Source organism: Apteryx rowi, unplaced genomic scaffold (genome assembly GCF_003343035.1).
Source record: "Apteryx rowi isolate R43461 unplaced genomic scaffold, aptRow1 scaffold_1046, whole genome shotgun sequence".
Classification (NCBI taxonomy): domain Eukaryota; kingdom Metazoa; phylum Chordata; class Aves; order Apterygiformes; family Apterygidae; genus Apteryx; species Apteryx rowi.
Genome location: NW_020447249.1, coordinates 133,297 through 145,659, shown reverse-complemented (window position 1 = coordinate 145,659; position 12,363 = coordinate 133,297). Strand labels below are relative to the sequence as shown.

The window sequence follows — 12,363 nt, the reverse complement described above, 5'->3', positions numbered from 1 at the left end:
ATTTTGCTAGACGAGTCCAAGGGTAATGGCCCTTCTTCTGAAATTCTTCCTTGATCCTGGCAGGCTGGAGTATTTCTTTTTCTCCTCTAACTGCGGGGGGGGGAATGGCAAGTGGAAGAGAGCCAGAAGTCTGCTAGCTACCCTTTCAAAACAAGGAGTACTCTGGTTTCCCTTGAACCTGCCTGTAAAGTCAGCTATGAAAATCACCGCATTTCCTGAGGGAACCGCGGTACATGACACAAAGTTATGAGCCCTCACAAGCTGTGTATAAAATGTGTCAGGCCCCTTTCAGTCCTCGCTGAGGGAGAAGCGTTCTTCTCAAGAGAAGAGCAGCTTTCCTGGCCAGGTCTTTGCAGCAGCAAAGGAAGGATGAGTCCATGGTCACGGGCCTCGCCAGGACCCTCTAGGAACATGGTGCAATGTTTTATTGTCACTACAGCCTCCATCTGATAAGACTCGTGCTCCTAGGTTGTTGTCAAGCTCTAAACTGGTAGAAAAGTCTCCTGTTATAGGGAGAGCCATAGATGCCCAGGAGAGTTTTCTAAAATGATGTGGGAGAGTGGCCATTCTGCCAGACATGTAAGTCATTTAAGAGCATAAAGTTAGGTAGGGACCTCAGAAATGAACTGGCAACATTTCAGAGGAGAAAGCCCTAAAGCAAACATCCCACTGCCTGCGGACACCTCAGGTGGGGCTGCAGGGAGACTCCTTTTGCAATACCAGCTCCATGACCCACCTGTCTGCTGGGAGGGGTTGTCTACACCTCTGCCTTGGAAAACTAAACTGGGGCCCCATGTGGCCCCTAAAAATGCAGAGGAGCTGCTTGGAAGTGTCAGTAGAGAGTGGACATCCTCTTTCATACCACAGCCCGACAGGGGAGGACACTGAGACAGGAAAAGCAGAGCACTGAAGATTCATTTCCCATGCTCCAAGTGGGTGCTCTGCAGCCAACAGGGACTTCTATCAAATGGAGGAAGATCCGGTGGCGTTGCTCACCGGCTGGACACTTCATGCCACTTGACTGCAGGCCAGCACGGTAGCAATTTCAGCACCCTTTCCGGGGCAGCTGATAGAAACTGAGCTCTTCCAGGAGATTCTGGTCTCTGCTGGGATCCAGAGGAGCCATGGATCCAACCTCACTTTGGTGCCTCTGCAAAGGTTGCAGTAAAGTTGGGTGGGTTGAGTTGGGGCCCCCAGGGTAGGCACAGAGCTGTTCTCAACCCTGCCCAGGACAGCTGGCATGAGGAGCAGACAGCACAGGTGTCATTCAGGGGCTTCTGGAGCTGGGCAGGGGGGTGGAAAGATATTGCCCACAGMTGGGCAGAGGTGTGTCAGATGTCCTCAGGACCAAGCGCCGTCATGCCATGACTTGGTTTCCCCCACTGCCGTTTAGGGGGCAGAGGGGAGGGACATTGCCCTTCCTCGATCTGCCATGCAGACACTCCAGAGCTGCACCGCTTACCCTCCTCACTTCCTGGCCCTCCATCACGTTCAGGGCTGGCAACTCATCAGGTCCCACTGAGTGCCAACCCCACCGCGTCCTGCATCTCTGCCACCCTCCTTGAAAGCCCCACCCCATCCTACCTCCTCCACTCTCCATGACATCCCCCCTTGTCCTGCACCCCACACCACCACCCTCCTTGAGAGCCCCACCACATCCTGCGCCCCGCTACCACCACCCTCCATGAGAGTCCTTGAGGTTCTGGTGCCATCCTGTGGCCTGCTCACCCCAAGCTGCTGCACAGGGGTTTTCAGAGGGGGGGGACGTTTCTCCCCCAGCTGGGGAAACTCCCACATTGGCTGGCAGAGGAGCCACCCACCACCCACCTCAGGTCCCCCAGGTGCTGCCTCCTTCCATCGGGCTCTCTGATTAGGTCAGTGCTGGTGGGGACAAGCAGCCTCCGCCTTGTTCCCCAGAGCAGCTGCTTTCCCCAGAGGCCACAGTTCAATGCACCCAACATGATGCCAAGGAGACAGACAGCCTGGCTGACCCAGGGTGCCCCACAACCCTCTTCATCAGTGCCTCTCCTCAGAGTGGACGGACAAGGGAACATGGAGATAAGAGCCCTGCTGTGGGCCCTGGGCAAACCAGGCACGGGGTTGCCTTGCCCCAGCAAAATGTGGCTCCTGAACAAGGTGACAGGAAGGTTTAGGCTATACCTACATGCTGGCCTGGTGCCCCTCAGCCTGCTGCACTCTGGGTTACAGGTGACGTCCCAGAGATGCTTCAGGAGGTTCTCACCCCACAGTTTTGCCGATGAGGCTGGATGGGTCCCTGGCCACACGTGGAACCCCCAGTGAACCCCCAATACCTAGTGAGCGCTTGGACACAAATAAAAGGCAGGTCAGAGATGCACAGCACTGTTTATTGATGTCAAGCAGCAGTGAGATACGGGAGATGGGTATTTGGGTGAGGGGAGGGCTGTGGGCATCAGCAGAGCACYGCAAGCGGGCAGCAGATCCCCTGCCCTACCAGTGTTTCTGGAAGTAAGAAGGAGAAGAGCAGAGCATGGGAAACCCTGGGCAAGGTTGGAGGTGGGATGGGGGAGAAGGGCTTAGGACRTTGAATGCATTTTATCCCTATTCTGAACGTGGGTCTGGGATTTCCAAATGCAGCGTCCATCCTGGGAAGCAGAAGCTGAGCTGTTTGACAGCATGCAGGACAGGGACACAGTTTTCTGGGGCACATCTGTGTTCAGAGGAACAGTACCTGTGGAGCCGGTCTGGGCCAATGGGGCCATGCCGCAGAGAGGGAGCAGAGAGCCCCTCAACCACCAAATCTCAAAACACTCCTTCCCCAAGAGACTGCCTTGAGCAGCAAATGCATCGCCTCAGAAGAGCTTCACTGAAATCTCCGATTTCTTGTTTTCACACTGGAGGGCAGCAAAACCCTTTGTATTTCTCCCTGCTCTCTTCAGAGCTGGACTGCCAGAGGGAAGCAGCAGAATCCCAAACAAAACACGCCCCGTGGAGAGCTAGGTTTCTTGTGCAGAAGAGTGCGAGAGCAAACAGAAGAAAACAGCTGCTGGAAGCAGAACAGACGTTGCTGCCAGTCCAAACCTGGGACAGGGAGGCCTCCTGACGCTCCAGCTGGAGGAAGGTGAGCTGCGCTCCCTGGCACCAGAGGAACGGGCCACAATGACTCATTGCCAACTGAGCACGAAACAGGCGTAGGTAGTGCAGCCGACGTGGCCAAAGCGGTCTCTTAGCTGGAGATGGTGGTAACCACCGTTTCCTCAAAGACCCTCTGGAAGGCGACCTTCAAAGAGACCAAGGAGCAATGCCTCCTGCAGCTCCCCACCAGGAAGTAGATAAACGGGTTGATGCTGCTGTTGATACAGGCTAGCAAGAAAAAAATCTGGGACTGGYCAAMAACATAGTTAAACTGCTGTAGGAAGTTCCAGATGCTGAGGGGAACGGCAAAGATGAGAAAGAAGAGGACTGTGAGGAAGATAACGATGTAGAGCTTCTTGGGTTGATGATGCTGGGAGCCACATAGGATCTTAATGAAGAGGATCACATTGGAAATGACCATAGGTGGGGCAAAGATGAGGAAATTGAGGACATACATGGAGATGAGAGCCAGCTGGCAATGCTCATGTTGGCAAAGCAAGCAGAGAGAAGTCACTGCAGCAATTACAGAGATGGAAAGAGCCCAGAGCAGGGCACACATGACAGCTGACAAGTGCTCGGGGCGGCGGCAGCGATACCAAAGTGGACACAGGACGGACACGCACCTTTCAACGCTAATGGCTGTCAGGAGATATAAGCCCATGTTGTAGCCACGGAGGGACAGCAGCCAAAGTGGCCTCAGGTAGCTCAGGAACTCTGAAGGGAAGCAGGAGATGTTCTCCAGGATGTTTAACAGGGCTGAGGTGAGCATGAAGAGGAGGAAGGTGAAGTCTGCAAAGGCCAGGTTGAGGATGTAGACRGTGATGGGATTCCTGCGGATGCAGAAGCCAAGGACCCAGAGGACAGCCCCATTCCCYACCAGCCCGCACGGGCAGATGAGCAGCGTGACACTGTCCAGGGCCATATCAGAGATATCTATCGCACATTTGTAATCTTCATCGTCTGCTAGCGTGGGCTCTGCAGGCRGCAGGTACGTGTGGTTCAGCTCCATTCCCAGGAAGGCTGGGCTGGGTGGCGTGATCTGGGCTCTCGGCTGTGATCAGAGAAAATTGAGTTAGTGACTCCAAGATGCTGGGGGCTGAGCTGTGCAGCCTCTCGCCTGCTCCCCGTGCTGCAGAGGCAGGACCCCCGGCGGGCTACCAAGACATGTCCAGGGGACAGAGGTCCTGGGTGATGGGGGAAGCAGTGAGGGCTGAGGACACAGAGGCAAAAGGACGGGTGGGGAGGTGACCAGCTGGAGTGGCTGCTTCACCACTGTTGGTCGGGGAGGTGAATGTGGAAGAGAGATTTTGGATGGGCTCCAAGATGTCCAGAGGAAGGATGTGTGTGTGGGAGTGGGTGAGAGGGGCTGGGGGCTGGAGGAAACTCAGAAGAGAAAGGGAGAAAGGCTAATGCAGCTCGTTATAGCTTGAGCTTCAGTCTYGCAGTCCCCTACCTTTCCAGACAGCAGGCTGGAGCTGGTCTTCTCCCACATCTAAGCAGGGCACGCTCCCTCCCTTCGGGTCTCCTTGCTCAATCTTCTCAGATAAGGAGAAATCTGGTCTCTGAGTCCTCAGAAGATCTGGGTAGATGATCSTTTCCTGTGTCCTTCCAAATAATGCTGCTGCATGGGCGTTTCTGCAAGATCACAGGTCAGGTGGTAAGAGAGCACTGGGCAGTTTCAGATAAAGGCTACATCACTGAGCCTCTTCCCTCATCGAATTTCTGTTGGTCTTTCTGGAAAGGAAATGTTTTGTCCGAGAGAATACCCCAGAGGACAAATATTGCAGCAGTTACATCTCTTGTGAAAGAATCTTGATGCTTTTACAATTCAACCTGATATCTCATTAGACTGATAATTACCACCTTGCTAATTGTTGTATTGCACTCCAGTCTTCTCCCCCCACCCTGCTCTGATACTGGCATCCTTCTGAGATTGTTCATTACTGTCTGCATCTGCCTTCCAGCCTCCCAGCATGTGAATCGGTGCTGTATCATATCCACATTCCTCTTGCATCAAGGAATTTGATGTTAGAACCACTGTTTCAAGTTTCTCCTAATTGGTATGGAGCCTGCAGGGAACAGCTACATGAGGCACTATGTTTGGGTGGTAGCACTTTAAGAGTGCCTTTCCCTTCCTAAAAGGCTCCCCAAGGAACTACGCGCTCTGAAAATCCTCCATGACTTGAAGACCCGCTGCAGACACGAGATGCCTGACTGTCTGCCTTTGATGTGGTGACCAGCCCTCTCCCTTTGGAGTAACAGATCCAGAGGAGGTCACAGCACCCCAAATTTCTGAAGATCAAAATAACTGTGACCAGAGCCCCATTACTGCTGTCTAAGATATTCCCCCCAAAATGGGATCACTGCTGCCCTCCAACAACTGCATGGCCTGGCTGCAGCCTTGCCCGCCCAGTGTTGGGGCCAAGGGCCCTGCCATGCAGCCTGCTAGCATGGGATGGGGTGGGCTGGTCCTGTGCAGCACTGGGAAGCACGCGCTTCCACTGTCTGCAAGGAAAGGGACCTCGTGATTGCAGGCAGGAGGCCTCAGTCACGGGTCCCAGGGGGGTGTGTGTGGGGGGGGGGTGGATGGCAGATTGGCCTTATGGGGCTGCAGGAACCACAGCAGAGGGGGCAGCAAAGATATGGGGGGTCTGCCACCCATGGCAGGGCCTGCCTGTGCCGAGGAAGGAGACTTCTGGACCTTCTGCAACCTTCCATGGCCCTGGCAGCAGGGCAATTCATCCAACAGTGACCACGGTGACAGCACCCCCCTCTTTAGAGATCCCACAGAAGAGGGCTGGGGAAGGAGGGAGCTGGAGGGCAGGAGGAAACGGGGAGGGAGCAGGAGGGACACCAGAACGTGGAAATGTGCTGAACAGTGAAGACCGACGACGGGTTTGCGGGGAGGACATACCAAGCAAAGCGAAAGGGTRGCTCCCACCTATAGCGCGCAGGGCTGCTCCTTCCTCACCTGCGGAGCTGTGGGCGCCAAGGGGTGGAAGCAGGGTGGGAGATGGAGTAAGGGGAGCTGCGAGTGGGGGGGGGCTTGATGGGAAAAGGGGAGCTGGAAGCACCTTTGGCCAACCTTGGAGAGCCTGCGGGCAGATGTCTCTGTTCTGCTTCTCGCCCACCCCAGGCTACCTCCTCCGTCTCCATCCCCCTGGGACACAAGATCCTCCCCCATGCCCCTCCCTGCTCCTCTATACCCCCAGAAGCACCCACTCACCCCCTCCTGCCAGGAGCCAGAGCAGACATGAGGAAGGGGTGGGTTTGCAGGTGCCCAGCTGAGAAAAACAACCTCCAGAAGGAGGCAGCTGGGCTGGGAAGCAGCAAAAGTCCCTACGGATGTCTCCTCCTTCAGTATGCAGTCAGAGCCTGTGGTGAGGAAGAGGAGAAGCAAATAAAGGCCGGGAGAAAGGGAGCAAGAAGTGGTACCTTGAAGGGGTCATCTACTCTGGGGTTACCACCGCTTGGCTGAGGACCTGTCCAGACTTCTGACCAGGGATGCAGGTCCCCGGGGATCCCTGCTGACCTCAGAAGCCTGAAGGGACCCCCTTGGCCAGGCCCCACAGCACAGCCACCCACAGCAGAGCGGGACACGTTCCCTGGGAAAGGGCTGAGCTTGGCAGGGATCCCGGCACCCCGGAGGATGGGGATCCCGCAGGAGGACGGGGACCAAACACACACTCACGCGYGCGCACACACCCCTGCAGGGTAAGCAGGGGTCCCCGCGTGGTCCAGCCTATCTGCTCTCTGGGGCCGGCGACATGGGACTCTGCCATTGCCCCTTGGCACGCAGGGCGCAGGGCCAGGGCGCCACGACGTTGCTGAGCCTTCTGCTCCTCCAGCAAGGGCAGAAAGCTGCTTTTCCAGCTCATTAAGCTGACTAATTGCCTCCTGGACTTCTAATGCCCCTTCCCAGCTCACGTGGGCCTCCCAGTGCACTTTGTGGCATGGCTGGGAGAGTAGGTGGGGAGGGGGTCACCAATGCACGTGGCTCCCCCAAGCCTCGCCGTGTCCACCAGCCCCCCCAGAAAGACCCCAAATCGGTTGTGCCTGAGCATCCTCCAAGCTCCCCTCTCCCAGATCAGGGGTACCAGGGTCCCCGTCTCGGGGGAGACGAGCAAGGATCGCTATGGGAGGGTCATAGCTAGGGTGGTCAACATATGGGGGTCCATGCCACCGTCTGGGGCCCCAGGGACAGCACCGGGCTGGTGAGACCCTGAGCAAAGCTTGATTTTGTAGCCATGTGCCAGGATTACCGGGGCAGAGACCATCGGCCTGGCACTGCCCACGCTGTCTGGGTCCCCGCTGGGCTGGGTGCTAGGGACGGAGCTGCCTGGCACGTCACCTGGCGTGACGGGAAGAGGTGGCACCCAGCCGTGAGTCAGGCCCCGTCACCTCCCGCCGCCCTGAACTTTGCCTCGTGCAGATGCTCCGGGGTAATAAAAGCTGGGATTCATGGGGGTTGCCCGGCTTGGACGAGGGGCAGGGGTTGGGGACGCGGGGGTGGCCCCCCACACTGCAGCAGAGACACGGGCGAGTGGGAGACCTCGGTGACCACGGGAAGGCCCCAWGGGCGGCAGGTGGGATCAGGTCCTTGGCGCGGGGCAGGATCTGGGGGGCTCTGAGGAGCACCGGCGTGCTGCACTGAAGTCTCGCGTCCCCCAACCGGCTGGGTCTCGCAGATGGAGAGAGTTTCCCRGTGCTAAATTCTCACCCTCCTCCAGCGCCACCCTCCACCTGCGCCCGCCAGACGTTTCGGCTTTGCCGGTGCCTTCTCGCACCCCACCAGTCCTCCCGCCTGCGCCCGGGGCCGGCTCAGCGCCACCATGTGCCATCGCCCCAGGCTCGCTCCGGGGGCCCTGGAGACCGAGAGGCATCGCCGGAGAGGCAGGAGCCACGGGGCGGGTGGGCTCACGCTGCAGAGGGAGCCGCGTGGAGAGCTGTGCAAGCGTGCGTGTGCGCGTTTGCGTATGTGCGTGTGCATGGAGGGGGAGCTGTGCAAGTGCGTGTGTGTGACTATGCGTGTGCGTGTGTGCAAGAAGGACCCTACGTGTAATACGTGCGCAAGGAGAAGCCATCCACGCAGGCGAGCGTGCAAGAGGGATCCGTACGCGTGCAACGCAGAGCCACGCACGCCCGGCAGGGAGCCCTGCCCGTGCAAGAGGGCCCCCCGCGTGCACGCTCGTGTGCAAGAGGGACGCRCGCGTGTGCAAGAGGAGCCCTGCGCTGCCCGCGCAGCGGCCGCGCCGTGAGCCCCTCCACCCGCATCGCCGCTCCGCCCGGCGTCCCGGCGCCCCGGCGGCGGTTCCCAGCGGAGCGGCACGGCGCGGCGTGGGGTGGGGTGGCTGGGTGCGTGGCTGGGACGCCCGCGGGTGGGGGCCGCACCCTGCGACGCCGCGCGCGGGGCGGCAGGCGGAAGCAGGTGCCTCCCGCTGCCCTGCGTCCCCGAGCCAGGGATCCGCCGGCAAGCCCGGGCAGAGGCAGCCGGGTGGGCCGGGACGGACGCCCGCCCCGTGCCGGGGCGCTCCCGCGAGAGCAGCAGGACCCCCCTTCGCCGGGTGCCCCCTTGCCCCCCCCCCCCGATGCAGCAGGCGGCCGAGGGGCACGGCCCGGCCCGGGCCCCCCCAGCCGAGGCCAAGGAGACGGAGATCAAAGCCGTCATCGTCGGGGACGGGGGCTGCGGGAAGACCTCGCTGCTCATGGTCTTCGCCAAAGGGGACTTCCCCAAGGTAAGGACCCCCGCGCGGCTGCAGGGGCCCGGATGCCCCCGGCGCTCCGCTCCCGGCACSTCTCAGCCCCTGCCCCACCGCGAGAGACCCTCTGTTCCTCCACGAGACCCTGCACCTCCCCGCTAGGTCCCCTGTGAGGCCACGTCCCCGAGGTGGGGGGTCACCGCCTCCCGGCACAGCCTCCAAGSCCCGGCCTTCCCACGGCATCTTTCTCCCCCAAAAAGACGTGCCGGGGCACGGAGAACAGCTCCGCTGAGGAGGGGACGGAGAGGGTTAAGGGAGGAGGCCAAGGGAACCAGCCACCTGCGGCTGGAAGCAGAGCCGTCTGCAGCCCGAGGAAGGGCAGTGGGATGCAGGGAGGAGGGGGAGTCCCCGCGCCGGGCTTGGGGACGCCTTGGGCCGGCGGTGGCCCCGCTCGGGKCTGAGCCGGTCTCCGCAGGGCTCCTGTTGTGGGGCTGATGGCAGCCCTGGCCGGGCGGTGAGCGCCCACCGCGGACGGGCAGCGGGCGCTGGAGGGCTGCGCCCAGCGTTCGCTCCGGGTCAGAGGCCGCTTGCGCTCTCCGGCGCCCTGGGGCCGGCACGGGGTGTCCATGCTGGAGGCGTGAGAGCAGCCCAGCAGCTCTCCGGGGACACCCTTGGGGCGTCCCAGCTCTCCAGCTCCCCGGGACCATCTCACGCTCGCCCGTGTCCCGCCAGGTCTACGTCCCCACGGTGTTCGAGAAGTACACGGCCTCCTTCCAGGTTGGCAGCAAGCCTGTGAAGATCCACCTCTGGGACACAGCAGGTGGGACAGGAGGGGACGGGGCAGGCAGCCGTGCCCAGCAGACGGTCTCTCCCAGCCCCGTGCCACCCGCGGGGCTTGGCGGTGTCCCACGCACGTGGGTCTGCGTGCTGTGGGAGCTCCGTCTCAACCATGCGCAGACGCATGAGACACCGGGGCTCGGACCCACAGCCAGCCAGCCTCCCATCGCCAGAGGACGTCGCCACGTGGACTGGGGGACAACGGCGTTGCCCTGCCCATGCCCAGACCCGCCTCCAAGCTGGAGGGACAGGACACGGTCCCCAGTCTGGGGCGGACCACTAAAAGCAGGTTGGGGTGGGGACCCAGCCCCATCGGGAGCTGGTGTTTAACGGCGTGCTGCTCTGCCTGGCAGGACAGGAAGACTACGACAGGCTTCGCCCGCTGTCTTACTCGGATGCTAACGTTATCCTTATGTGCTTTGACGTCACCAACCCCAGCAGCTATGACAACATCCTAACGAAGGTAGCGCCACTGCCGGGGGGGGGGGGGGGGGGGGGGGGGGGACTGGGTCCTGCTCCACACGTCCTCCCTGGGGAAGGTGGAACATAGGGAAAAAACTTCTTTACTGTGAGGGTGACAGAGCCTTGGGAGAGGCTGCGCCGTCTCCAGCTTTGGAGATGTTCAGAAGCCATCTGCAAAGGGTCCTGGGCACGCTGCTCTATCTCACCCTGCTTGGGAGCAGGGGGGTTGGACTAGACGGTCTCCGGAGGTCCCTTCCCGCCTCAGCCCTTGCGCGATTCCACGCAGGCGGCACCAAGCTGGGGCTGCCGCCCGCTCGCCCGAGCCTGGGGGCGACCCGCATCCCCCTGCCCACGGTGCCACGGCAGCCACATCCCTCTTGCCCTCTCCCGCCCCACGCAGTGGTGCCCGGAGGTGAACCACTTCTGCAAGGGCGTCCCCGTGGTGCTGGTGGGCTGCAAGACCGACCTGCGGAAGGACCGGGCCGTGCTGCGCAGGCTCCACGAGGACCGCCTGGAGCCCGTCACCTACCAGCGGGTGAGTGGCCGGCCCCGCGCCGAGGAGCCCCGGCGAGGCGCCCGGCGGGGAGCCGGGGGGTCCCCCAAGGTGGGGGCTGGCCAGGCTGGCGGGGGGTCTCACGGCCCCCTCCGCCCCGCGCAGGGGGAGGCCATGGCCCGGCTGGTGCACGCAGCGTCCTACTTCGAGTGCTCGGCCAAGTACCAGGAGAACGTCGCGGACATCTTCGCGGCGGCCTGCAGCGCCGCGCTCGGCGCCGCGCGGAGGACCCAGCGCCGGAGGAGACCCAAGCGGGGCTGCGTGCTCTGCTGAGCTCCCCCCGGCAGCCCCGGCGCGGGGATCCCACCGCCCGGCGGGATCCCGCCCGCCCCGTTCGGAGCGGCGTCTCTCCCGGCTGGAACCGGACCCGGCGTGCCCGGAGCTGCTCACCCCGCGTCCCGCGGCGGCACCGTCCCCGGGCACGGGGGGGTCCACGCAGCACGAGCGGCGAGGAAGCCGCAGTACGGCCGGGCGCCGTGCTCCCACCGCGGGTCTGGCTGCCGAGGACCGACGTGCCGAAGGGGACGGCTCCGGCTCCGGCTCCGCRGCGCCCCGCGCACCGCTGGCGGGCTGGCGAGGGGCCCGGGGTTCGCCGCGCGGCTCCCGCGCGCCGCTGCTATTAAAGCACGTAACCCAACCGCGTGGCGTGGTCACTGCGCTCCCCTGTAGGCACGGCAGCGGTGACGTCCCCACGGCGCAGCCGAGAACTGCCCCAGCTCGGTGCGTGCCGGGGAGCCCGGGGCACCCCGCGCCGGCCAGTGCAGACCCCCAACAGCCACACGGCCAGGATGGGGCGGTGCCTCGCGTGCGCGTATAGGCACGTGTGTATGTGTGTATACGTGTGGGTATGCATGTATACAGGTGAGAATGTACGTGTGTCTGTTCATGTGTATATAGGTGTGCATATATATGCATGTATAGGGTTGTAGGCAAGCGCATGCATGTGTCCTCTGTGTCTACATGCATGCATGTATGTATGCATATGCATATGAATGTCTATGTATATGTGTCTGCACACATGCAAAAGTGTATGTATATGTGTATATATATGTGTGCCTACATATATGTCCTTGTATACATGTGTATAGATCTGTAAACATGTGTGCATGGGTGTGTAGGTGTGCATATGCATATGTATTTGTTTACATGTGGGTCTATGTGTATCAAGACATGTATGCATGTATGTATGTATATACATGTATACCTGTATACAGAAGTATGCACATATACATGTATGCACATACATACATTTAAGTGCCTTTACAGATATGCAGGTGTGCATGTATGTATATGTGTGTGTGCATGTATAGGCTTGCACATGTACAGATATGCATACAGGTGTATAAAGGCATGCATTCCTGCACACAGGTGTGTATATATATATATACATATATATATATATATATATATACATGCACACACCTGCCTATATGCCTCTAAACACGTACAGAGGGCTGCACAGAGGGGAGCCCGTGGGCGTCAGCACGTCTCCATAGGCGCACAGGTCTCCATAGGCGCACACGGCCGTGCCCCTCCCCACGCTCCCCCACGCCCCTCCCGACCGGGCCGCGGCCCTGCGCCAGGCGCATGCGCAGCCCTCGGGGGCGTGGCCAGAGAGGGGGCGTGGCCCGGCCCGCGTCCCTCGGGCTTGTGCGCTGCCGGGTGCATGCGCGCTCGCTCCCGCTCCAGCGGGGCGGG

General features: G+C 60.8%; 2 protein-coding genes across 2 annotated transcripts; one reads left to right on the top strand and one right to left on the bottom strand.

The window, feature by feature from the left end:
* Nucleotides 1-3,205: 3,205 nt before the first annotated feature.
* LOC112967027 (mas-related G-protein coupled receptor member H-like) lies at nucleotides 3,206-4,123 on the bottom strand. The gene has a single exon (XM_026067721.1). The coding sequence runs from the start codon at nucleotides 4,121-4,123 to the stop codon at nucleotides 3,206-3,208; it is 918 nt and encodes a 305-aa protein (XP_025923506.1).
* Nucleotides 4,124-8,702: 4,579 nt separating this feature from the next.
* Nucleotides 8,703-10,938, top strand: RHOD (ras homolog family member D). The gene is made up of 5 exons (XM_026067652.1): nucleotides 8,703-8,849; nucleotides 9,546-9,633; nucleotides 10,004-10,113; nucleotides 10,513-10,647; nucleotides 10,771-10,938. The coding sequence occupies exons 1-5, from the start codon at nucleotides 8,703-8,705 to the stop codon at nucleotides 10,936-10,938; spliced, it is 648 nt and encodes a 215-aa protein (XP_025923437.1).
* The last annotated feature ends 1,425 nt before the right edge of the window (nucleotides 10,939-12,363 follow it).